This window comes from Myripristis murdjan, chromosome 24 (assembly GCF_902150065.1).
Source record: "Myripristis murdjan chromosome 24, fMyrMur1.1, whole genome shotgun sequence".
Classification (NCBI taxonomy): Eukaryota; Metazoa; Chordata; class Actinopteri; order Holocentriformes; family Holocentridae; genus Myripristis; species Myripristis murdjan.
In genome coordinates this window covers 5820403-5847973 of record NC_044003.1, presented here as the reverse complement: position 1 = coordinate 5847973, position 27571 = coordinate 5820403, and the positions used below count along the sequence as shown (strand labels likewise).

General features: G+C 41.2%; 1 protein-coding gene across 1 annotated transcript; it reads left to right on the top strand.

Annotated features, from left to right (window-relative positions):
• The first annotated feature begins 791 nt into the window (after positions 1-791).
• Positions 792-27272, top strand: flvcr1 (FLVCR choline and heme transporter 1). Its single transcript, XM_030046636.1, has 10 exons — positions 792-1946; positions 4240-4384; positions 6839-6979; positions 11020-11087; positions 13486-13589; positions 14789-14899; positions 17976-18081; positions 18360-18471; positions 18587-18654; positions 23057-27272. The coding sequence occupies exons 1-10, from the start codon at positions 1221-1223 to the stop codon at positions 23153-23155; spliced, it is 1680 nt and encodes a 559-aa protein (XP_029902496.1). The 5' UTR covers positions 792-1220; the 3' UTR covers positions 23156-27272.
• The last annotated feature ends 299 nt before the right edge of the window (positions 27273-27571 follow it).

The window sequence follows — 27571 nt, the reverse complement described above, 5'->3', positions numbered from 1 at the left end:
CCACATGGCTACCTGCGGCCTCCCTCCACACCTGCAGGCAGGAGCTGCAGTCCCACTGGGTCAAACAACGATTAGGATTAGCAGCAGATAATGACCTCAGCATATGGGCTGCTAATTGGCGGACGGGCGACACGTCAACGTTACAGGCCTAAAATACACAACTTACCTTCCTTACATACTGAACTACAGAGGCAAGGGGTTTCTGAAGTGCTGTATCCCTTCATTTCTCTTTACTATATCAGAATTTTCTATATATTATAATATAATAATATATCATAATATTTATTACTTAATAATCTATATGCACTTCTAAGGTTTTTAACTACACTAGAGCATCTACGGACTTCCAATCACTGAAAGAGATGAGCTTTTAACTGAACATTTTGACTAAATAAGATTTGTTTTGTTTTACATGTATGTATTGTTAAATGAGGGATTTAATCAAACCTGTACAAAAAGATGAAAAAGTATGTAATGTCTTTTAACTTTAATTTTGTTCATTTTGTTAATATGTTAATATCGCCTTTATTCATGGAAAGGGAATTCATTGTCACATTAATTGCAAAAACTGATGACAGGAAATGAAATTTCGAAAAAAAAAAAAAAAAAGGCTAATCATCCACGATTCACAACAAAACATGATTGAAACTGCCTGTTTTTTGTATTTAGGCTTAATATTATTTCACTTTACAGGCTGTTGCATCATCGCATTCCGTCCTGCTTCCACATGGTCACCACATACCCCCCACGCCAACACACACACACACACACACACACACACACACACAGAGGATACTACAACCTCTCACGCCCTGCTCTGCCATTGGCTGGTGTGTTATCGGAAGGCCTCTTTGTGTGTGTCATCGTCGGATGAGAGAGAGAGAGAGAGAGAGAGAGAGAGAGAGAGAGAGAGAGAGAGAGAGAGAGAGGCGGTCTAGCTTGTCAGACAGCCAGCATGTGGAGGAGAGCGGCGGAGGAGACGATACATTGTATTTGTATCGGCCTGAGTTCATTATGACGCGGTGAAGTGAGTTACTTTGATGTTTTGGTTGTCATGTATAAAACAAGCATGTGTTTCCCGGAGCGGCGGAGTGGAAACTGAATGAGGAAACCGCTCTGCTTCCTGGCACGGCCCTGCCATCTCCAGCTCGCGACTCAACCGGTGGATTGGCAAAAAAAAAAAAAAGTAAGTAAATAAATAAATAACAGAAAGCAGCATCATGGTAGCGGGCGAGCTCGTGCAAGAGCATCTGCGCGCGGACGCCGGCGCACCTGACGACATCTCGGTCCGCGCGGAGCAGAAGAACAGAGCCGAGCAGCCGAGCAGCGACTCCGCCGAGAGGTGCGAGGATCTGCCGGACGGAGCGGCGCCGGCGGGCGGGGCGAACGACCTGGACTCCCCGGCTCTGGAGCAGGAGCCGCCGCCGGATGAAAAACAGGCGATGCTGCCCAACGGAGCGGGCGGAGGAGGCGATACGGCCGAGGAGGAGGAAGGGAAGCCGCTGGAGACGAAGCTGTACTGCCGCCGGTTCGCCGTGCTGACCGTGTTCAGTCTGTGCTCCATGGTGAACGCCTTCCAGTGGATCCAGTACAGCATCATCGCCAACGTGATCACCCACTACTACGGCATCAGCAATGACCAGGTGAACTGGCTCTCCATCGTCTACATGGTCGCCTACGTGCCGCTCATCTTCCCGGCGACCTGGCTGCTGGACTGGAAGGGTCTGCGGCTCACGGCGCTGCTCGGAGCCGGGCTGAACTGCGCCGGGGCCTGGCTCAAGTGCGCCAGCGTCAGCCCCGAGCTGTTCGGGGTCACCCTCACCGCGCAGATCATCTGCTCCGTGGCTCAGGTGTTCATCCTCGGCCTGCCGTCACGCGTCGCCTCGGTCTGGTTTGGACCCAGGGAGGTGTCCACCGCGTGTGCCACGGCCGTGCTGGGCAACCAGGTATACTGTCACAGGGCCTGTGTGTGTGTGTGTGTGTGTGTGTGTGTGTGTGTGTGTGTGTGTGTGTGTGTGTGTGTGTGTGTGTGTGTGTGTCACAGATTACTGACTGTTTTACATAAATGCATCCAGGTCAGATTAGACTAAAGTAGAATAAAGTGGAGCAGAACACAACACAACGCAGACTTACACTTTACAGAAATTTGCATAGGTTATAATAGACAATAAGGAGAAGAATAGAATACAATCCAACAGAACTGAACACAGTAGAACACAGACTTACTAGAAGACAATCAAATAGAGCTGAATAGATTGGGGACTTTATATAGAATAGAACAAAACAGATGCCAATATAGCACAATAGAGTAAATAAGAGGCAACATGACAACAGAGTAGAAGACAAACACTTGGCAGAAATTTGTTTAAGTTTTAGTAGACAATAATGGCAAGAATAGAATAGAATAGAATAGAACACAATAGAACACAGACTATTAGAACACAAATACGGATGAGTAGAATAGAATAGAACATAACAAAGTAGATGCTCATAGAAAACAATAGAGTAAAAGAAGAGGCTACATAAGAATAGAGTAGAAGATAAACACTTGGTAGACATTTGTTTAGGTTATAATAAACAGTAATGACAATAGAACAGAACATAAAAGAACACATACTTCCTAGAACACAATCAAATAGAGCGGAATATACAAAGGACTTCATATACAATCTATAATAGAATAGAATAGACCAGAATAGACGTTTATATATCACCATTCTACCCTACATGTGAATAGAAAAGAAGATAAACACTTTGCAGAAATGTGTTTAGGTTATAACAGACAATAATGATAAAAATAGAATTAGAATAGAATAGAATAGAATAGAATAGAATAGGAGCTACAGTGTAATACAACATTTAGTGAGAGGAAGATTAACAGAAGTTGTTTAAACCAGACTAAAGGAGACTAGCAGGGATTAGAAACAAGTAGAAACATTGCTCAGTGGACCAGAACAGAATAGAAACTGTAAAGGAGATGATAGAACATAACAGAGTAGAACAGGGACGCAGTTAAAACATAACATAACATAACACAAACATAACACAGTGGAATCAAAACTTTATACAATATAGCAGAATCCAACAGAACAGACATGTAGGATGATTTAAATGTAATAAAACAGACTGGGATGCAGCAGCTGCCAGGGTGTGAATATGAGAAACCAGATGACTGTCACTCTCTAGATCAGGGGTGGGCAACCATGTGCCATGGAGAGCCGAGAGGCTGCAGGTTTTCTTTCCAATCAAAAACTCCACCAGCTGATTTCACTGATTAGTCCCTGTTCTCTGCTTGAAGGTGAGGTAATCAGTGAAATCACCTGGTGGAGTTTTTGGTTGGAAAGAAAACCCGCAGCCTCTCGGCTCTCCATGGCACATGGTTGCCCACCGCTGCTCTAGATAAATAATACCAAGTAAACAGGCCAGGTGGTTTCTCAGTTATCACATCTGACGGTACAAATTTTTAAAATTGTTTAAGGTCATGTGGGTTCATGCTGTACTGACACATTTTCACATGTGATATTTCAACCAGGACGGGTCTTCCTGTGGGCAAAATGGTCTGCTAATTAATATTGTATTTGCTCATACAAGGGAATAGCCTGACAACTTCTTTATGTTATATAATAATATATATTTGTCTATCTGTCTCTTACATTTCAGTGTATAAATATGAAAGTACTTGTTGCCCTAGCAAAGTTACAGAAGCCCAACTTGACCACATGACAGTAATGATAAACAGTCTACATACATCTACAGTAGATTTAATATGTCATCAAATTCGCAAATCAGATTATCAACTATGCAGTTTGTCTGACTACATGCATGTGGCATTCTCAAACACTTGATCATGCATTTGTTTTCTTATTCTCACATTTACAACAGTTCTGTCTGAGACAATGACATGTTAAGACACAGTTGGTTGCGGTTGGAATTTTTCATTTAAGTGTTTCATTAATTCCTTTATTTATTCATCAGTCCAAACAACATTATTGTCTGCATTTTGAAGGCAAAAGGTAAAAATGTGGCTTTTGGCTTTGCATGCGCTGAAGCTACCATTAAAAACACAGGACAAAAATGATAGAGGAATGCATGCGTGACTAATAACACATTTGAAACTGCATTTACTCAGTAATAATAAAAGTAAAAATAAAGGTCAGGAGTAAATGAGTAAAAGTAAAACTCTCTCTCTTTCTCTCTTTCTCTCTGTGTCTGTGTCTGTTTATGTCTCTTGCCCTCCAGCTGGGGACAGCCATAGGTTTCCTGTTGCCTCCAGTTTTGGTTCCCAACACGGCGGACAACATTGAATTGATGAGTCGCAACATCAGCATCATGTTCTATGGAACTGCCGCTGTCTCCACCGTGCTGTTCATACTCACTGTTATAGGTACACTCACACACACACACACACACTCACACACACACACACATGCACATATATTTGCGTGTAGGGTACACATGCATTTATTGCGTGCCACCATCTGTTTCAGTTGCCGGGGAATTCTGGTTCATTTACCTTGGAGCTATGTAGGTTAACAGGCATACCTCTGTACATTAGCACATCTCTATGTGTGTGTGTGTGTGTGTGTGTTTGTGTGTCAAGCGGGGAGGTTGCCTGAGAGAGTGTCACAGATCTTTTTCAAAACCTGCTCTATCACTCTTTAGGTTCAAACTGTCAGAACATAGCATGCAAACATACCTGGCTGTTTAACTGCTGTGGTTTCCAGCAGCCAGCCAATAGAAAAGGACCTGCAGTGTCGACATAGTTCAACTTAGCACTCAGTGTGCTCTGAGGAGTTTTTTTCATCTTGCAAACCCAACTGTTTTACATAAGTGCATAACCCGGATTCAGTTCTAAACTGAGCAGAGTTGTCTTTAACCCTTTTAACGTAGAATCACATTTTACCAACTGAACTACACTCAGTGGCCACTTTATCAGGTCAGCCTGCACAATCTAATACAATCCACTACAACTGTTCTGTCATAAAGTGTCGTAGTTAGTGCTGCTGTTGTACTGAACGCCAATTTGTTGAGCGCTGTTTTCACTATTCTGTCCCCGATCTTTGTATAAAAATGGGGAGGACAAAAAATTGGAAACACCTCTCAGTATAATGTAGTCCAGTACAAGATCTCTGCAAACTACACCCTCAGTAATAAACGAAGAATTAAATTTACACATTCTTCACAATGTCAACAAAAACTGAGCAATATAAGCTGTCTTAAAAGGTTGAATTTTTGGCAGAGCTGTTGCACTGAATTGCATTAGGCTGAACAGGTGGATGTGATAAAGTGGCCACTGAATGTAAGTTTTTTGTCCACCTGCTGCTGTGACTGGTAAAAGGTCTTGGCCATATGACCAAAATCCGAACGACCACATCTTTGACCATACAACTCTACTGATTCTGGGACGATATTGTAAGGATGAGAATTGGTGCCTTTATAAAGTATTTACACGCAAAAGATTTCTGATAAGCAGTTATTACTAATGTGGATATGATGACTAAGCAGGTAGAGGTAAACGAAAGAACAGCTAGAACCGGTTAACATCTTTTCCAGACAGAATGTGATGCAAGCGAGCAAAACAAGCCATGACACACACACACACACAAAACAAAACAAAACAAAACTAAAAAATAGTAGACCTTTGTTTCAATGAAAATGTTCAAGCGTGCACCAAGTGAAGCAAGCAGTGGCATGTCATGGTTGCATTAAGTCTCTAAGGCTCTGCTATTGGCTGGAAAATGCACTGAATTTCTGTGTTGTTCATACGGGGTAGAGCAGAGGTGGACAAAGAGATGCTGTTCACAGAAGTCGAGAAACATCCACTTCTCTGTGAGCTTTCCAAGTTACACGGACCTGACCAAAAAAGAGGATGGATAGAAATTGGAAGGATTTTAAACTCAAGTAATTAACATTACCCACCATCGATAAATTCATATTTGTGAAAAAAATGTGGGAAAAATGCACAAATTAAGTAAATTCCCATTCCATAACTTGTGACTTAGATGCTGCCGGATCCTGTCAGGATACTTCCAAGGAGACGTTGTTGGATTTTATCGCTCATTCGCTCATGTTATTCATTAATTTTCTAACCTGTGTATCTTTATTAGTAATTATCTTAATCTACTGCTGTTGATTATAGTAAAATTGCATCCCTTTACTGTAATCCAGCTGAGAAACCAGGGAAAAACAAAAACAGCACTTATGCCATATTACAATATTCCAATATCCAAAATCCCAGATGATGGCTACGTAATACTCTTAGCTGTGTTTGATATCACTATAATATAGATATACAGTATTTTCCAACCCCTGTTGGTCAACCCCCAAAATTCACCAGCCCCTTGAATTTATTTTTTTTTACTAACCAGCTAGACTTTTAGAGCAGCCAAGAATCTACAGTGATGCTTACTTGACTTCTGGGTACTGTGAACGTCCCACCCCAAAACTGTTTTTTGGAGAAATATAATCTTTACTCTACAAACAAAACAGTTTCTAAAGAGTTCTTATGATCCAGTGAGAGCTAATAAGTACCTCAAGGTCCCTCACAAGAAATAAAGTTCCTCGAGGGGGTTCATCGAAGAATCTCTTAGTCTTAGAGAGTGAGTGCTGGAGGTACTTGCAGGAGTTCCTCAGGGAACGATCTGCGGTCCCTTCACAGTTACTGTCCAGAGAGTTACTGAAGGGCCCTCAAAGCTGTTTTTGTAGTTTTTATTGTCTCCGTCATATGTCCTAAAATAATAGACAGTTCCCTTTTGGTCAAGTAACCTAGCTAACCACAACTCCACATAAATCACTAACTCACTCTCTGATTCTGTGTGTGTGTGTGTATGACCTGCAGTCATAAAGGATCGTCCTGCCCTCCCTCCCAGTCAAGCCCAGGCGGTGCTGCTGGACTCTCCTGCTGAGAATTACTCCTACGTTCAGTCCATCGTCAACCTGTTCAGGAACAAAGCCTTTGTCCTCCTCCTCATCAGCTATGGTAAGGTCTTCATGCTGCTGGATGGCAGCCGAAAAGGGACATTTTACACTTCACCTCTATGTTCTGGGCACTTTGCTCTCTGTCTTATCCAAGGCGGTTAACAAAGAGTACAAAAGAAGAATGAGCTTCAGTGCCTGGATAGCCAACTCATGTACTCATGTTGTTCCTGGTAGAAAAGTAATGGAATAGAAATGAAACTAATGAAAGGTAAACGATAATAATAATAATAATTACAACAATAACAACAATAAGCATAATAAATAGTAATGGAAAATGAATGAAACATATATAAGCAAATTTGTCGGATTTGCTTTTTTGTTTTTTATTGTTTAGTGAACTTCTTTGTGATGTATCATAATACGAGAGAGGTGACTTGTCTGAATTCCCAGAGGTGCATGGATATGAATGAGACCCACTCTTATCACCTATCCAAAACTCTGTCAAAATGCCCTTCAGCAAGGCACTTTAGTTTTAGTTAATGTTTTTTTTTTTTCTAGTTTTTCCAGTGTTGCTGGTCAGCAGCCAACAGCCTTTTTATGTTTGCACAGGGCAACCTATAGTAGTGTGTTTGAGTGTGTGCATGTGTGTTTGTGTGTATCTAACCCACAATGACGCCCCTGAGGCTGTCACTTTACATACAAATGGGTTGTGAGTCAGCTGGTGTGGTAGTTGACATGTAAATAAATAATGTTTACTGCAGTTACTTCTTCTCACTACTGTAACTGTAGCAGTTATGACATACATGAGATACCCTGCAGATGGCATGTTATACTTCTGCTGCCACTGTCTTTGTATTTAGTGCAGTTTCTGTAGTAGTGCTACTGTTACTACTAGTACTGCTACAACTAGTAAGTAAGTAAGAAAAGTATGTGTGGAGTTATGTATATAACACATTTAGACTCAGCTCAAGCTGAGCAAAGTGCTTTACAAGAGGACAGAACCAAAATGCTGTACTAAGAAAGTAACAGGTTAATGAGCCAAGAAGATGGTGAATAAAAATATGTCTTTAGCTTCAATTTAAAAACAGGTGGAAGGAGAACATCTAATGTCTGACAGCAGCTGGTTGCACAGTGACTGCAGAGGCTCTATCACCTGTTAGTTTTAGTTGTGACAATAGGACACGCAAGAGATTTGATGTCACATGCCAGTGAATAAGGTCTGAGATATACTGTAACGTTGGGTCTGACCATTAAGAGCCTTGAATCCAATCAAAAAGATGTTAAATTGAATCCAGAAATGGACAGGAAGCCAGTGAAGAGAGGCTAGGACTCTGGTGATGTGCTCGGGCTTTTTAGTACCAGTCAGCATCCTTGGAGGACTTAAGTAGTACTACTACTACTGCTACTGCCGTTATTGGTGTAACTGCTTTTGCTGCTATACTCATACAATTACTACCACTGTTACTGCTATTACTACTCCTACAAGTACTTCCAATACAGCTGCTACTATTACTACTACCATTACAACTCAATACTATTACATTTACCACCATAAAAACAACTTGTACTACTTCTGCCACTAAAGCTATAATACAGTTCCAGATACTGGTGTGTTTTTCAGCCACCACAGTAGGTACTGCTGCTGAGTTTTTGTGCTGTAGCAGCGACAGGACAGTACAAGCCCGGTGAAAAGGTAATTTGACACAGATACGTTTACCTTTCCGGTTACGTGTCAAGGGGAGAGGGGAGGCTGCACCCACACAACACTCATGTTCACATCCGGGAGCTTCCCCGCCGCCTGTCATGTCCAGGTATTTCCAGCAGCTCCAGTGAAGTCCGATAGCAGTAAAACGGCTCAGCGTCTCATAGAAGAGGCACAGACACCGGGTTCTCCATCACAGTAGCAGCAACTAGATCAGAATCCAAACCAGGTTGGGGTTTCTGTAAGGAGTGTAAATCATTAATAGGATCATTTCATAGGAAAATAACCCAGTTTACTAGAAGTGCACAAGGCAGACTGAGGGAAAGTGAACTTATCAAGAGATTAAAGTACAGCTTTTCTGGAATGACTGGTCCTCATAAATTGATTCGTAAAAATTTAATAGCCTCCAAGGGTGTATTTTGATGTAAAACAGTGCAAAACAACACCCACCCTGTGTTTGTTCCTGCCAGTGAGCAGCGGAGGGTTGAGTGCCTTGCCCGAGGGCACGGCTGCAGTTTGTGAAAGAGAGGCGGTGCTTTTGTATCCTGCTGCTGGTTTCCATAAAGCCTTGCGGTCAAATCTCGCTTAATGCATTCAGAAAGCATTTTTGTCGCAAATTGGTTTTTACAGAGAGCAGATGACTTCAATACAGACAGACTCAAGGGATAAACATCAGAGAGAGTTAGTTTCAAGATGTGAGCATGGTGTGTGTGTGTGTGTGTGTGTGTGTGTGTGTGTGTGTGTGTGTGTGTTTGGATATGAAGCTCCTTCTAGACTAAAGCTTTTCTCGGTTTGTGGAAGAGATCTTGGTTTGAGATGCCGCCACAAGAACATGCCTGGTTTGTTGTATTTCGTCATCGCTCCCCAGTTTAAACAGGCATGCAACTCGTGATGAGCTGTCACTGTTTGGTGCTTTAAGAAGGCGGGGCGGTCACGTTGCATGTTTTCGTGACAGTCTGGCTGCAGTCCTGAAACTGAACTCCTGCCACAACAAAAACAGAAAATAAGTTGCCTGAGGCCCTGTGTTCATTTACAGGCACAGAGCCAACCGGGCTACAGAGAGATCAAACCCAGAGAAAAAAAGCTTCATATAGCCTAAAAACACTGAAAAATCACTTCAATATAACAATACAATATACAAAATGCCAGATCCAAACACATACATACTTAAATCCACTGGTGGTCACAGCTAAGATAAAAGGAGGAAAACTAATCCACCACGCCAAAAGACACAAAATATCTGATGTTTTGACAGAAAGCTTAGTCAACTGTAAATGAACCAAATCAAACTCCGAAAATCATTAGTCATTTAGTCTGTCATCGAGTGAACATGCCAAACATTTCCGGATTACGAAGATGCTAAGATTTCCTTCTGTTTCTTTGTTCATATAATTATGAAATTAAACCTCTGGGCTTTGAAGATTTTACTGTCAGAGAGGGAAGTGCTGTTTATCTTTATCCACCGGTTTCTGGAAAACTCTGATCTTCCAAACTGGCAATATCAGTGTGTGGATTGCAAGTGAAGGCACATCTCAGATTTCCAGAGAATGCATCAGTTATGGATGAACGAGTTGGTATCACAGTAAAGGATGACACACTCCCAGAGGCGATTCAACGTCACGTCCTTCTGACAGCCGTACGTTGCCATAATGGCACCCACAAGTCATATTTAGCAAACTGCACATATTTTTATTTTCTCATGTTGGTATTTGCATAAATTTGTTACAACAAGATTGATTTTCGTGAAAACAGTCTCATAGCCAGCAGTCGCTCTCGAAAACATCTCCAGTTCATCTTGTAATGGCATAAAGCTGAACGTACTGTGGACGCAGGCTATATGTTTACATGCCACATTTACATTTACAGCTTTATGGCTTTGCTAATATTACAGTCTTCCTTAATTGTCATTTCATGCTCCACTTGCCGCTGTTGTGTTTTCTCTTCTCCTCTCTTCTTCCTCTTCCTCTTTTTTTGTTTTTCTTTTCTCGCCGGGCACTCTTTGAAAAACCAATCTCACGCTATGGTCAAAAAGACATGCGATTCAGCAAGATGGGGCCGATTCGGGGGGGGTTCCAACATTGTTACCTGAGCTTTTTCTAACGACAGATGCAAGAAAAGGGCACTGAAGCTTTTTCAAACAACAGAGTGGAGCCAAAAGTGTCAGCCATAGTGGGGTCCTGAAAAAATGGGGGTCCCAACCAGTTCTCTGCCCAGTAAAATCGCCTCTGCACACTCTTGGGCGTCCCAAGTCGCTGTTGCAGTGCCCAGGTTCAATCCCGGCCCAACCCCTTTCCTGTCTCTCTGTCCAATGAAGCAAACATGCAAAAAAAAAAAAATAAGAAGAAGAAACTGACCACTAAACACTCTGTTTCTTCCTTGTATGTGTTGTATGTCTGCAGGTATAATGACCGGCTCCTTCTACTCAGTGTCCACCCTCCTCAACCAGATGATCATGGCCTGCTACGAGGTAAAGCACAAACAGGGAACAGCTGAATGGACGTAGAAATCTTTGCAGTAGAGTTGGAAACCGAGATCAGCGAGCAAAGAGGAGCCACTGATGGTTATTTAATCAATGACGGTGACTCTGCCGCTCGCTGCCAGCTCGTCTGATGTGAAAGTCAGGGCGTTTTCACATCTGTCTTGTTTAGTCTAACTGAATTGAATGGTGGAATTGAATCGACCCCTGTTGCTGCGTTTGGGTCGGACCACCTGGACCGAACCCCTGCAGAGGAGGTGGTGTCTCTCAGCACGGTTAGAAATGAACTTTTGAGAGGTTTCTTAATGTTGTGAACATGAACCGACCTCGACTGGACCCAACCAGGCCTGGGCGATATATCGATATCATATTGATGTCATGATATGAGACTAGATATCGTCTGGGATTCAGGATATTGTAACATCGAGATCTGAAGTAACTGTTGTCTTATCCTGGTTTTAAAGGCTGCAGCACAGTGAACAGATTATACTTATTTGTTGTTATTTGACTCTACCTTCTTGGTCATAATGTCTCATTATCAAAAATCTCTCGTGTTTAAATTTCTTATGAAAACACCAACAGCCATCCTGACAATATCATCGCAATATCGAGGTATGCAACAGGGAAACACGTTGTCTCGTTGTGATTTAGCCCAAATAATCAGTGCAGTGATTAAGAAATGGAGGATATATTGGCTGAATATCTTTATACAATAGAGAGAGAGAGAGAGAAATCAATCATCCTGGAAGTAAACACGTCTTTTCTCCGCCTTTCAACCTGGTGATGTCCGTCTGACCCCGACCAATCAGCTGACAGCTCCCACATGGATTTGTTTGTTGATACATTTTCGTTCATTTTTTTTTTGGCATTTCTGCTGTATTTGACAGTCACATTAGAGAGAGACAGGAAAGACAAGGGTGAGATAGAGAGATAGAGAGAGAGGGGACGACGTGCTGCAAAGGGCCTGAGGTCGGATTCAAACCCACGACTAACCCTAACCCTAACCCTAACCCTAGTACGTGGTACGGGCTCTCATCCGGTGAGCTACCGCTGGAGAGGCGGAAGGGAGAGGGAGGCGTTTGCTGGGAACAGACACACGAGTTCACTGTCTGTCGCTCTGAGTTCATTAGCTGCTTTCACGCATGCCTGCTGCCCACTGTAGGACACACACACGTCTCCCTCACACACACAAGCACACACACACACACACAAGTGATGAGCAAAAACAGTGAAGAGAAAGACTGACTTGCTCCTCTTCTTTTTCCCATGTGGCGCCAAAACAAACCAAACTTTATTTGATTTGGCTTTAAAAACTGTGATAATAAAATGAAAGATCAAGTTAAAGAAATCATTGAAAACAGGTGTGTAATATACCGTAATTGACAATAACTCTGCCATTTAAAAAAATAAATATTCGTAATATTTTAATATGATAATATTGTGTAAATATTCCAGCGCTTGTTAAATCGTTTCACTTTCTTTCTGTTCTCGCTTTTGCTCCTCCCCTGAACACTACACACACACACACACACACACACACACACACACACACACACACACACACACAATGCTCTGAGATGTGTATTGGGTGAATTATTACAGTATCATGTTGTGCTCAAATGTAATCTTAAAATTAATTAATCAGAAGGATCTTTCAGAATCAGAAAGATCTTTATTGCCAAATTTTCACAAACAAGGAATTTGACTTGGGGTTAAGGTGCTTCGCATAAATAAATAACACACAATAAAAAAAAAAAATCTGGAAAAATCAAAGCTAAATATACATATACAAATTTACAATTAATCGTAAAAATTTGTTTTGGGGGAGAAATTTGAATAAATGCAGTGTGTTTTCACAACAATATACAATAACTAGTAGAGGAGGAATAATGACGTGTTTAACTTCATGGCATTAAGTTCTAAGCTCTGTCTTTCACACACACACACACACACACACACACACACACACACACACACACACAAACATACAAAGAATGAGACACTTAACTTTGTGCAAGCTTATACCTTTCTGCCTCTCTCAGCTAAAATGTGAGACTTAACAGCCCACCACAAACTCTGTAAATCCTTGCGCATGCATGTACGCATGCACACGCACACACACACACACACACACACACACACACACACTCACGCACAGAGCATGTGACAGGCTTATAGTGTGTCTATAGGGTAAAGTTATGTGTTTCCGCTGAGATTTGATGAGTTTAAAGGATCAGAAAAGCCCCAGAGTCAGCCACACACACACACACACACACACACACACACACACACACACACACACACACACACACACACACACACACACACAAACACAGCAGAGTGTCCTGTATTGTCCTTTATCTTGCCATCCTGTGTTTTCTGTTTCCAGAACCAGGAGTTGAATGCTGGGAGAATCGGTTTGACTCTGGTTATCGCCGGGATGATCGGCTCCATCATCTGTGGCCTGTGGCTGGACCACACCAAGACGTACAAGTAGGTAACACGCACACACACACACTCATTATGTCGATATGTGCATAGAAAGCCAAATTTTAAAAGCGAGCATATGATTAAGTTCTCATAATTTTAAATCAGGTATGCTGTCGCAGGTTAAGAATGATCCTCATGATGTTTGAAACCAAATGTGCTTCACTTAAAGGTGAGAACAGGTAATTCCCCGCTGTGCTGCGCTCTGATTGGCAGACAGCAGCGGCTCCTCTGAATAATGAGGTTGATCTGCCAGGTGGAGGCTTTCCAGTCGGGATTGACCAACAGTTCTTCAATGCTGTTGTTTTGAAATAAGAAATGTTGAATGTAAGGTGAAAAATAAATTGTGTGGAGCTCCCAGCAGGAAAAAAAATACACTTAGTGTCCATTATCAGCTCCACCTGTACAATCCAATCCAACTGTTACCATAAAGTTTCCTCTCCTGCTGCCTATAATGCTCAGCTTGTCTTGTTGTCACAGTAACAGAGGTGTTCATTTACTTCTATGTTTGGCATTGAGCTCATAGTTAGTGCTGCTGTTGGACTGGACTGCAGTTTATTGAGAGGTGTTTCCACTATTCTGTCCCCCCCTCATTGTATATAAATAGGGAGGACAAAAAACTCAAAACACCTCTCAGTATAATGTAGTCCAGTACAAGACCTCTGCAAACTACAACCTCAGTAATAAACATAGAATTAAATTTACACATTCTCCATAATGTCAACACAAACCAAACATTATAAACTTTGTTAAAAGGTAGAATTTATGGCACAGCTAAAGTGGACACTGAGTGGATATATAAATTAAAAAAAAAATGTTCCTCAAAATAGAGGAAAAAATATTTGAAAATAAAGTGTTTTTCCAGCAGGCACTAAACTTTGAACATCGAGGCTTTGCAATCATTAGTTTGTTTGTTTTTAAGTTGTAGCATTTTCCCCGTGTATAAAATTGAATAAAATACCAATGACTAAATCTGGTTAAAAAGAAATGAATAGTACAACCTTTGTCTAGTTGTCAAGGAAGTGCAACACCCTGGATTTATGACGTTTTTTTTTTTCTATAAAACTGAACTGAAGTAAAATATTAAAATATACATGTGCTCTGATTGAATCCAGTGAAAGTGAAACGTCGTCGTGACAAAGTAGACGCCTCACTAACGATGGCTGTGACTCACTTCTCTCTCGGTTTCCGGTGGTTTTCCACAGGATGACGACTCTGGTTGTGTACATCCTGTCATTTCTGGGGATGATCGTCTTCACCTTCACCTTGGACCTCAACAACATCTACCTGGTCTTCTTCACTGCTGGGGTTCTGGGGTGAGACCTTTACCACAATAATCACACTATTCACAATATTGTAGTACTGCAATTTTAAACAATTTGCGAGATGCCGAGTATTGTGATAACATATATTGCAGTGTTCAATATATAAATAAATACGTATATGCTTAATATAAATGTATTCAAATTAGACAAATTGAACTGATTCCACACAAGCATGAATATGGATCATTATTATTATTAGTAGTAATAATGGTAGAAGTACTAATAATAAATTTTATTTGTAGCACTTTATATCAAACAAATGATCTCAAAGTGCTTAAAGTGCATAAAAACATTTAAACTAATACAACATTTAAACTAAGATAGTAGAAGTACTATAGTAGTAGTAGTAGTAATAGTAATATTCAATTTTCAGTTCAGTTCAATTTTATTTATTTATATAGCCCAGAATCACAAATTACAAATTTGTCGCAAAGGGCTTTACAGGAAATACAACATCCTCTGTCCTTGGACCCTCACATTGGATGAGTACATCGGATAGTAGTAGTAGTAGTATCTTGGGTTTCAATGGATAGCTTTAGTTTTTCATGGACTTTGCGATTCATTTTGCAAATAGTGCGGCTGTGATATGATTTCGTAGTTGCGTTATATTTTCATTTTCACTGAAAAAGCGATTAAAATGATGGCGGTGTGATTTTTACAGAGGTCTGGACCGAGCACACGTTTTCTTACATCTGAAAAAAAAAAATATATATATATAAAAAAAAAAAAATCTGCAGGCCAGGGTGTCTCTGTAGCACCGTAATACTTTATTTACAACAATATTTCATTGTACATTTTACTTTATCAAAAAACTACTGCTGCTATGATTTGGTTTTTGCACCTGGCCATATTGCGATTTCCCTAATATTTCTATGAATTGTTTGATCCTAGTGCTGTAGTTCAATAATAGTAAATATAAAGCATATGCATATGAAATTATATACTGTAAATGCTGTCAGTTACATCCTAATATATGTATATATTGTAATTTATATCTCAGTTACAATATCGAGTAACAAAAGTACATTGGATTTTTGTTTTTTAATTTTAGTCCACTAGTTGTTGGATATAACAGCTGACGTGTGGAGAGCTTTCTGCATGAGAAGATTCAGCTTTTCTCTCATGTTGTAGACATGTTACATACTGTGTCCTCATGTGACCTTTGATCTGTGAGGCTGGGGGTGGGGGGGTTAGGGTTATGTCATTCAAGGCAACACACCACATACCGCCTTGTAAAACCATCCCCTGTTACATCAGAGGAACCATAAAGACCAGTCGAGGCTTCAGCCTGGCAAACGTGACTCAAGCGCTCCCACACGCGAGTTGGAGTTTCCTAGTACAGTGAGGGAATTTTCATCCTCCGCAGCCTTTTCCTGATGTTAGCCAACCAAACCCTAACCTTGACCCCGATCAAATAATGAACGTGAACGTGATCCAGTTTGCAATAACATGCAGATGTTGATTATGTCTTAATTAATTGACAGTGCATTAAAATGAGGCTGGAGTGAGTCCTTTAGTTAACTACCTGTTGCATGTTAAATGTTTTATTTTCACTTACAATTTCAATTTTTACATACTTAAATAATTCACAATTTACATACATTATATGCTCAGTAAACCAGAAGCTCTCTCTCAGTCTCTCTCATCTCTCGCTTAAAAAACAGAACGAAACCCAAAAAAACCTTAGCATGTGGTCTTGGCAAATGGAAATGATGCGTTTTTATCTGCATATGGAGCAGATAAACATTTCAATGCCAGATGTGATCGGATGGACCGACAGCTGTCCACTTGTGGCGCGTTTTAATTCCAGGTGGAGCCGGGCGGCTGTGAGCCTGACGTCAGCCCGGTGGCCTGTGAGCAACGACTTTCTCTCTTTTTTATTCTTTGGTAAAACAAACCTCCTGTCGGCATGAAGCTGAACCCATATAGGTGTGGGTGTTTATAGTTTCAACACCACAAGCTGAATTTCCAAAACAATCAGCTGTAGCTATTTAGGGGGGAAAAAATCAGGTTCATTACTCAACAGAATCCAGTGTTTAGAGGCAAGCACGTAGCTCATGTACTACCCTTCAAAAACAAAAACAAAATTTCATTTTTAAGAGACTGCAGAGTTATTTTAGGATCTACAAATCGTTTCAGCTATGGGATTGCCTTGCTTAAATGCAAGCAATTTCAAAATGTCATGCAGATGATCTAATTTTGATGGCGACCTTGTGAAACTGTGATGGGTGATTTCTGGTTTCTACAACTCAGGGGACTGTGATGTCTTACTTAAAGGAGGTTTGTTGATGCTCAGCTGAGGAGAAGAGAGTGTGACCGCCACGAGTTGTGTTGGAGGTCGACAGCTCTGTGCTCGTGAAAGGCGTCGCTCTGCCTGGTTTTGTCTCTCTGCCGTGCCTCAGACTGATGGCCTTGGTGGCAGCACATCTTATCAGTGCAGCTCAAACAGGGCCCAGTGTGACCTAAAGTCTCAGAGAAAACTCCTTCACAGCTAATATCACAATTACATTTTTCTATGGATGCATGATATTGGAGTTTTTGCTGATATGCTGATGTTTTACAACTCTTTTGGCCGATGCCAATATGCACATATTTTTTTTCACCCAAATGCAGAGAACGTCAAGTCTCTCATGCAGTGGAATGAGCATTTTATTATGCCTGCTCTTATTGTGAAGGCCCACTGGCAGATGCACCATGTTTTTGAAAATGTACACATCCCATCGGGCAAAATAAGTGAGCTACTTCAGCATAGGTGATGTAAAATATGTCATATTTATGTTTATGTAACATTTTATTTCAAACACAACTGTAAGATTCATCCTACTGAAAAAGTTTGGATGAGGCTCCCTGAGAAAATCCTGACACAGACACAACCAAGACAGATTTGACCCATTTCACATATCAACATGTCATATCGGCAGAAATCTTCATTTCAGGCCGATACCGATTTTTCATTTCTAAAGCGGATATTATCAGGCATCCCTAGATTTTTGTGCTTCATGATACATGCTGTCCCATTTGTGTATTGCAACATCTTGTATATGTTTGGTTGGTGTGTGTGTTTCAGGTTCTTCATGACGGGCTACCTTCCTCTGGGCTTTGAGTTCGGAGTGGAGATCACCTACCCGGAGCCTGAAGGAACCTCGTCTGGGCTCCTCAACGCTTTCGCTCAGGTAAAGGAAGGTTAAACGCTGCTCTCTGAATCAAATCAGCTCCTCTTGAATGTTCTCAAAGGTTTAGCATTTGAACGCCTGTAAAATTAGTTAAAAAACGCTCACGTTGCTACTGATAAGAGTGAGACTTGACCCAGTAAACAAAGATCTTTTATGTCTGAAGCCGCAAGGTTTATGGGGAATGTAGTCAAGTAATACGAGTCAGTCTCAGTCTTGTTTATAGTAATTATACCAGTGTGTGTGTGTGTGTGTGTGTGTGTGTGTGTGTGTGTGTGTAGATCTTTGGGATCATCTTCACTCTGATCCAGGACAAACTGACCTCAAACTACAACCCGCTGGCTGGAAACCTCTTCCTCTGCGCCTGGATCTTCGTGGGAATACTGCTCACTGGTGAGGCCTCTGTGTGTGTGTGTGTGTGTGTGTGTGTGTGTGTGTGTGTGTGTGTGTGTGTGTGTGTGTTTTTGTGTAAGCCAAAGTTCACAATTTTCCTCTTTGTGTGTTTCAGCCTTAATCAAGTCAGAACTGAAAAGACACAACGTCAACATGGGAGCAGACAGCAACCACCTGCAGGCAGTAAGTACACACACACACACACACACACACACCATCAAACCAAAAAACAGGAAAAAATGGGAAGATTTAGATTTAGGGTTCCAACTGATTGTATTTTCATTTTTTGAAAACTAACGAAAACTAGATGAAAAAACATTTTAACTGAAATGAAAATGAAAAAGACACTTTAGAAAAAAACAATAACTGTATTGTGTTTGCAAAACCAACTGAAACAAACTAAAATTATGGAGAAAATGTCTTTAGTTTACAGCTTTGTCAGTTTATTTGGTTGTTCATCTGTCCAACGTGAATACATGTTTTGTTGAGTTTTTATTACACAATACTTTTTCTGATCTATTTGAATTCGGCCCCACATTACAAAAAAACACAAAACTGAAACTACTACTACTACTACTGAAAAACTAAACTAAACTGGCAAACCTGCTTTAAAAACAAAACTAAACCGAAACTGAAAACCCAAACATCAAAATGAACAAAAAAAAAGAATGAAAAATGTAGAAACGAGTCCTGACGTCGACCCCTTCGTCCTGGGTGACTAGACAGGACTCGGACTCTGTAATCGAGGAACCTGAGCGAATGTGTCCATGAACCTGAAGCCACTGGAGCTTCAGAAATGTCCCAGTCCGAAAAAACACCATGAGCCATGTGTTGCCGACCGTCCACTCGGCTGTCTCTCCGATGTAAACCGAGATAAGTCTGCCTCAGCAACACAACTCGTGCTAAAATAAGATCTCAGAACACACAGGGAAAGTAACAAAACAAGGTAGATGCTAATCCAAATAACTATAATGTATTCTGAAAAAATGCTGCTTTCAAAGGCAGAAGTTGTGTCTTTCCACAAGGCCATAGAGGCAAATACCAACTCTCGGTTACTAAAATGCTTCTCTTCATACTGTGGGTGATGCTGATCAACCACAGTTATGCTGAATACCACATAGCATTAGCATTCGCACTGGACTGAGCTGTCTACCGGAGACACAGAGATGATTCCGATGCCAGTCCTTCTTTAGGAAAATGTCCCTGTCCACATTTCAGCGAGGGATTTCAAGCATTGTTATGCGGTATTACCGAACATTTGTGCAGGAACAAACAAATGGCTAAAGGGGTCATATTTTACAAATCGTCCCATATTTTATTTTATTTCCCACTGAGCAATTACGTCACTTCCTACAGACTTAGCCGCCAAAATAACGTACAACCCAGCTTCCAGATCGTCATCGGAAGCATAGCGGAGATATTTCCCAGCACGAACATCTTTCACTTTGTCGGAGGTTTGGGAAACAACAGAAGAGACTTTTCTTGGTTTTGAAAGGCTGCAAAATTTATGAATGGACGCGCTGATGTGCGACATGCGGAACGGACTGTAAACTGTTGTAACATCATGTTGTCGCTTCATCGCATTCGTGCGTGAACAGATCAGAACAGAAAAAGTTGCTTTTGAGGAATAAAGTTGCCACGGGGGTCTGAAAACTCGCGAAATCCAGCAACCAGGTCATCATGTTGGCAGCACTGGATTCTCATATAACAGTACGTGGAGGATTTTGGGATTTGATGTACAAGTCAGTGATTCAAACCAACTCCATGATAATGATATTAATGACTTTGTGAAGCTTTAGCAGCGGTATAAAGCCTATAGTGGAAACACTGACTGGTTATGTCAAACAGATATGTAGGTGTTCATCCAGTTGTACTTTACCAGACATTAGGAAGAATGCCGGTTAAACTGCTGTTTAATTTGGCGTAGTCAAAGGAAATGTAGTTGCTCAAGAACACAAACGTAAGACAAGACGTGTAAGGGTACGAATTTTTTCACCAGGTTTTGTGGTTTCCCAGCAAATGTTAACTCGCTTCCAGTGCCTGCCCTTGATTGATGCACATGTACACGAGGGTATGGCGCCCGCACTCATAGGAATGTACGTAGGCCACCAGGAATCAAACCAAGAATCCGGTGCTTACTTGGTGGCCCGTCGGACCACCGCGCCAACCAGTCGACCCCACTGTTCGCAACGCCAAGTTAAAGGGTGTTTAATTTGGCCTGGCTGAAAGACAGTAACTGAGACGGTTTGGTGTTGAGAGATGGTAGAAAATGTCCTGGCAACAGAGAGTCACTGCTCCAAAACCTAAAGCCAGGGGAATGCTGTCCAGGATGCTGATAGATCAATAGACATGGAAGCTTTGCTGTCTTTATTAATTGATCAGTTTCGTTTTTAAATGTCATCTGTTTTTCTGTACACAATCCCCCATCTCTCTTAATATTGTCGTAGTATTTCATTGCATAAACAGTCAAGCACACCGTGGCATTTAAGATATCAGGGTGCTGTGGCTCCAACCTCTCTGCGTCTTACTGCTGGCTTCTTGTAGTTAGTATACTCGAATGTTGTTTTACTATTTCAGAGGCTTTAAGAAAAACCTAGAAAAGCATTATTGTTGTGTGATGCGAGCAAAATAAGCTGATGGAATGTGAGTATTTTGTCCTCCTTGACTTGAAAGGTTTTTCTTGAATATGTCTGTTTTGGTGCAATTTGTTCCTATATGGGCTGTGACTTTTAGACCCAAATTATTTATTAGTCTTAATGGCATACAAGGTGGTTCATACATTTTTCACATGTGCCCCCTGGTGGAAATTGCATGTCAAAACCGGTCGTGTCTTATTTCCCTGTTGGCAACAAAATTCATCACTAAGTAAGCTATTATTTATTGACAAAATTGTTAATTATGTTGTTCATTTATGCTTTCAAGAGATACATCACATCTGTTGAGATTGCACTATTTGCTGCAATTCTTTCTGACCTTTCTTTAGTTTTTTTGCTCCCTCTTCTCTGTTACTTGTTTTTTTTTCTTATTCTCTCTGTCTGTCTGTCTCTCTCTGCCTCCCTGCAGAAGTCCTTTTCAGAAGACGTTATATTTCACTTTGTCTGTTTGTTGGGTCCTTGCCTCGTGCTCAGTGTCCCACGTGTTGACCTTCAAACTAGGCAGATTCTTGAACTGGTTTCCTCCCTTGCTCCAGCTACATTTCCCTGTGTTTTTCTTCCTCATAGATTTCTCAGTAAAGGGCTTCTTAATATTGGCTTAAAGTGTCTTTGAGCCAATCCCAGTTCCTTTCTCTTGTCCCTACCAATAGTTTTGGTGGCCTGAACCATTTTGTACATCATCAGTAGAAATAATCCATACAGAAGAGCTATGGTTATAAGTACAGTAGAGGGGAAATGAGTCTGGGTAAAGACAAATCAGACAAAACAGCACTTTAACGCTTCATTACCAGCCTGCTGTTCTTCTTTAGACTACAGTATTAAGCACAAAACACGACTGGACAGTGTTCCTTGAACCATAGCAACTCACACTGCCCTGCACTGACATCAGGGGAGCAGGACAAATTAAAGTCACTGCTGGATTTAAATTTTCAAACCTCCTTCTCAGAAGAAAATGCAGGACCATCATGCACAAAATCGCCATTTGAACGTCATCCTATTGACATCACAAACAGCTATTTTGGTGAAATGCTTGTCATAAAGAACCAATTGCATATTTCATTGTATCTACATTAAGCTAAGATATCCCAGCTGAATATATAATGTTTGCCTGCTATTTTGCAAATTATACTATATTGAGAGACGTTTTTCCCGACATTTATTCTACATTTCTCCCGCCCCTCAGTTTGTAGGGCCATTTAGGCTGAGCACTTTTCCCTTCCCTCCGAACTCGGAGGGAACGGAAAAATCGGGACACCCTTTCCGTATACATGAACACGCAAAAGGAAAGGTTAGGGTTAAGTGGTAGGGGCTAGGGTTGAATTGGGATTGGTCCTTTATGCTTTTGTCTTGCCATTATTCCCTACGTGTTAAATACCCGTCTCCTCCTGAGTCTCGCTCTGCCAGGTCTGTAGTGATTGTCTCTAACGATTGATGAGAGTGCTACAGAGCACCTCGTAGACAAGCCAGTCCATTAAATCTGTTTGTTTTTTCACTTTTCAATCCGTCTTTGTCCTGCCTTCCTACTGAGTCACATATGCGGTGCCCCTCAGAGGAGGCAATCTATCAAACCCATCCTCTTCTTCCTCCTCAGCCAGATACCTGCACCCTTATTGGATTTTGAATTGATCTCTTGAGTTTATGCACCCATTGCTGCATTTATTAATTTGTTCACTGGTTTATTTGTTTGTTTATTCTTCCATCCATCCCAATTATCTCAGACACCATAAATCACATTTCATCAAATTGAGGTGACAAATATGTTATAGATCAGCCCGTTTATCCATGTATCACATGCAGTGTCAAGAAACTTGGGCCAATGATTTATTGCTCCACTGTGTTCCTGCTAGATTTGTGAATTGTCCAAGGAAATACTCTCTAAATTTCTTTTTCTTTCTTTCATTCTCCGTCTTTCTTTCTCTCCTCTGTCCTAGCTCCCCACTAAGTGCCCTGTGGAGTGCCCTTCAGAGGAGAAAACCAACGGATTAAAGCTGGAACAGTCGTTCAGTTTCTCACACGAAACCTCCCTGTAACCCAGACGAGGCACTGGATCGCAGGACAACAAATCAAGCGCCCCTGCTGCCCTGGCATAGACACTGGCTCCATGCTGTATGTGAAGTACCCAAAGGTGCACTTGATTTTTATTGCCACGCATAATACCACCAATATTTGGAAAGCTGAAAGCTCTTTATGTGAGCCAAGGTTAATCAAGCACACCTCAAGTATTTTACAGTCACAATCTAGAGTTGGTTTAAGCCAGGTGGGGGCGCAGCAAGGCGTGGAGGGTGTTGGTTAAATCTCAAACATTTCCAACACCTATGACACTCCTCTGCAGTACAATCCAGGTCCCCCTCACTCCCAAACACCTGCACAGAAAGGAAAATAAGTATTATATTCAGTTCAGCAGCACTTCTGTCTTATCTTAGAAGGGCTTTTGTGGATTGGTAACAAAAGATTCAAGCACAACCAAGAGAAGAATCCCAAACCTTGTGTTGCAAACAAGGTGGGCCACTGCTATTTTGGTTCTACAAATTCAGTTTTGAAGGAAGACAGAACAGAAGAGTCATCTTTGGTTCCTAGATCCCCATCAGAAGCAATATTAAGGTATGCAAGCGTCAGAGCCACAGCACTTTGACTGTAGTTGAAGCAGATTTTCCCTGTGATGATTAGAGTGCCCGTATCTGATGGAGAAGTTATTTTTGTACGAGTCTCCAGGTGTCTGGGAGAAAGGGCTTGAGGGTTTGGTCATGTATATGGCTACTGCACGCAGCCAACATTTCCTGAAGTTACTTGAACTATACTTTCATGCTCTGGATTTATGCCGTTGTAACGTGCACTGTAAATGTTATGTTAATACTGTACAACTAGTTGTTTTCTTTGCCAAAGTCAAAGAAAACTACCCCACGAGGATTGTTTTGATTCCAGTGAGAATCTGTCAGAAGAGTTGAATCCAACCTTGTACATTTACTGTGATGCTGCATCAAGTGATCGCATGAACAGACTGGAGCCAAGAAGTAGTACAATTTTTATGGTTTGTGTTAGTCTATTTAATGACGGCTGGGCTTTGCCACTTAGGACAGTACATTAAGTGCCAGAAAGTTTAGACAAACCCAGGCTACCATGTCAATGTAACAATTTAACTGACAGTATCTGGGATGTACTGATAAGCTAAACCCTACTCATGTGGTATCTGGAGAATCATGTGCAACTACTTTTTGACCAGGTTTCACATATGAAAGTGTTATCTGGGTAGATGAAATCCTTCCAGGACCCAACCCTGTGATTGGCTGGTCTAATGTGGCACAGCAGAACCAAACTAACCCCGACTAAACAAACCCAAACTCAGGCCTTCATGGCTTTTCATTCAGACTAGAGGTGGACAACCATGTGCTGTGGAGGGCAATGAGTTTGCAGGCCTCTTTCTCAGTATGTGTTCTTGTGTTACTCTGTGTTCCCTTGCGTTTTACATAATATATCTAACTCGTTAACCCCGGTTCTAAAGCAAAAGAATGGCAGGATGGACAGCCCGTTCATATGGTGGCCAACAATAACAAATAAAAAGCCTCAAGATCCATCACAAGGATGATCTAATACGCTCAAGTGGTGCTCCACAGTACAGAGCCAGAAAATCAACAGCTGTACGTTCTGATTAATCATGTCCTATGTACAATGTCAAAACACACCCACCTCAAACTGTGAGGAAGAACACACCCGGTTATTTCATTCGATTTGTATCCAGATCCAAGTTTAACCACGTTGCTTTTACACCTGGTAGTCAGATGTGTCCTCACTCAGCTAGCTGGCAAAACAAGACAATCCACATCCGTCCTTCCCCTCACATCCTGTTTACTCCACCTGCTGCTTCCAGAATAGTGAGTTTGCATGACTTTTTAAAAAAAAATTGTCTGAAGTTAAGGGAAAACACCGTCTGTCCGGAGGTCAGTTCGGGTGACAGAACACTCAGCTCATTGGTGACAGATCAGCATTTCCAATGAGTGAGTGGATTAGTCATTTTACAAAGTGTCGCTGTGTCACGTTATACTTTTGGGAAGTACACCCATATATGAGAATTTTAGGCCTTGTCTAGACTGCCAGTATAAATCTGTTTTTGGCATATCCAGATTGATTTTAGAAAGTCTGGACAGCAAGAAAGAAACACATCAAATGTTATTTCTGCAATTTAATCCAAGCCACATTTGGAGATGGTTTGAAATACAATTCTTATCAGATTTCTGTACTTGAAACATAGCAGCTCAGGTTTTCTTTTGAACCAGTGACCTCACCAGATGATCTCACACACTAGTTCCTCCTCTGTGGTCAGAGATGCTGATCAGCTGGTTTAGTGTTCAGTAGAAAGGAAAACCTGCAGATTCAGCCCTCCTTGGAGCTTTGTTTGCCCATCACTGATTCAGGTGATTAAAAAGCCTGAAAGGATTTTATTTGGCATTGTGATCCAGACAGTGCATCCTAAAGCTTTGCCACTGCTCCTCATTTCCTCCCTTCCCTCACTATACTACCAGTCATCTCCCACCAGGAAATAAGTGAAAGGAGGTGAGGAGGGAGCATGGGAAGGTTGGAAGGAGGCAATTTGGGAGACTTAAGTTGCTCCTCCATTATCAAAGATGGATGCTGCTATTGATGAAGTGTCCTCATCATAATTGAGGCAACCCAAGCCCACAATACATCTCAAATCCACGTTTTTATGCACTGCTTTCACATCAGTCTGACGTTACTGAGGTTAACCACTAAAGCTGACTGTAACATTAACTGTAAGTTTAGTGTTATACTCATAATTCTCATAATAATATTTTCATATTATTCTCCTCATATTTGACCCGATAATACTCCTTGTCAAGTTCTGTCAGTGATGTCATATTCCGGGTGCACTCAGAGCGAGGTCAAACCTCAAAACCGAAAAGACTTCCTTGGGAGGAAACACCTGCTTGTCCCGCGCTGAGAGCGAACAACTTCTAACGTCTCCTCCGCGATGAATTTAAAAGAAAAACAAGGAGGTGGTGGAGAGAGTGAGGAGAGATTTTGTGAATCCTGGAGCGTTGGGATGCATGCCAGTTCTCTTTTATATATATGTCATTGTTTAGTACTGTGTTCACACAAATGTAGCCATTGTAGAAGCCCCACCGTTTCCTGCACGCTTGCTGAGCCGCGGCTGCACTTTGGCCCCGACGCCCTACGAGGAACCGCTCGGAAAAACCAAGCGCTTTTTTTCCCAGCTGTTTGAAGTTGCTGGGAGTCAATGTTGGAGATTTGTAGTTGGGCTCTACTGGATACCTTTCAAGTGAGACTTGTTGTGTAGTATTATGGGATGGATGCAGGATAAATGCATGTGGGGGGTGTTCTGCAGTGGCTACCATAGTGTCTACCTGGCAGCACAGCTGGTACAACACCGTCTCCTGTCACTACGGACCAAACCGAACCTCAGAGTTCAGTGCACAATGAGGACGACACGCACAACTTTTCTACTCAAATGCATGGTTTCAAAATGTGTTTGAATGTTGACGCCTGTCCGATATTACTCTGTCAGAGTCGGTGTGTGTCCAGTATAGCAAAATCAAGCTTATCATTATCTTTACCACTGTATGTGAGTTGTGGAAATATGACAAAACGATAGCACCATCTTGTGGCTTTTGGTGTTTCAGTCACACATGTACGTTTAAATTCTGTGATGCAACAGCTGCAACACGCTTGTTGTCGTCGAAAACTTTCACTCAGAGACAAATTATTGGAATTTATTTCATTGAATATTCAATAACCCGTTCCCCAGTGTACAAATACTTTTTTTTTTTTTTTTTTTTTTTTACATGTACTGTACTTCACTGTTTATAACACTGACAACATAAACGCAGAATTCATGTAACTCATGCATCATGTTTAGTTTTCCTGTAATCTTTCAGCTCTGATAAGTCTTGAATCTAATAATTCACAATGTAAATGAAGCTACAGAATGGGCAACAGTGCCTCCAAAAGGGGGCGCCGTGCAGCTGCTATGGATTTGGCCTTTAAACAGTCCTTATGCATGAACATTTTGCCTGTGCATTTTCATACTAAAGATAATATGTGACTTTAATCATCCACATTTGAAGGCTTTCATTCCAGACTCTTTGTCAGTAAATTGTTTTTAATGCTCATATTTAAAAAAAAAGAAAAAAACAGATACCCCCCAAAGTCTTTGTTTGTTTATGAAATACATCTACTAAGTTTTATTCAATAATAAGCAGCAAAATTCATTAGTTCTTATTTTTGATTAAATTATGTGACTTTGGACAATTCATATTGTCAGTTTAGTCTTACGGGGCTAATATCAGTTAATTATTTGTTTGGAAAAAATGGTAAAACGGCACCAAGGTGCAGCTATAATTGTTACACTCCTCAACACTGTATTTTTTGATTACTGATTTGAGATTATGTCATTGTTTAAACTTAAAAAGATT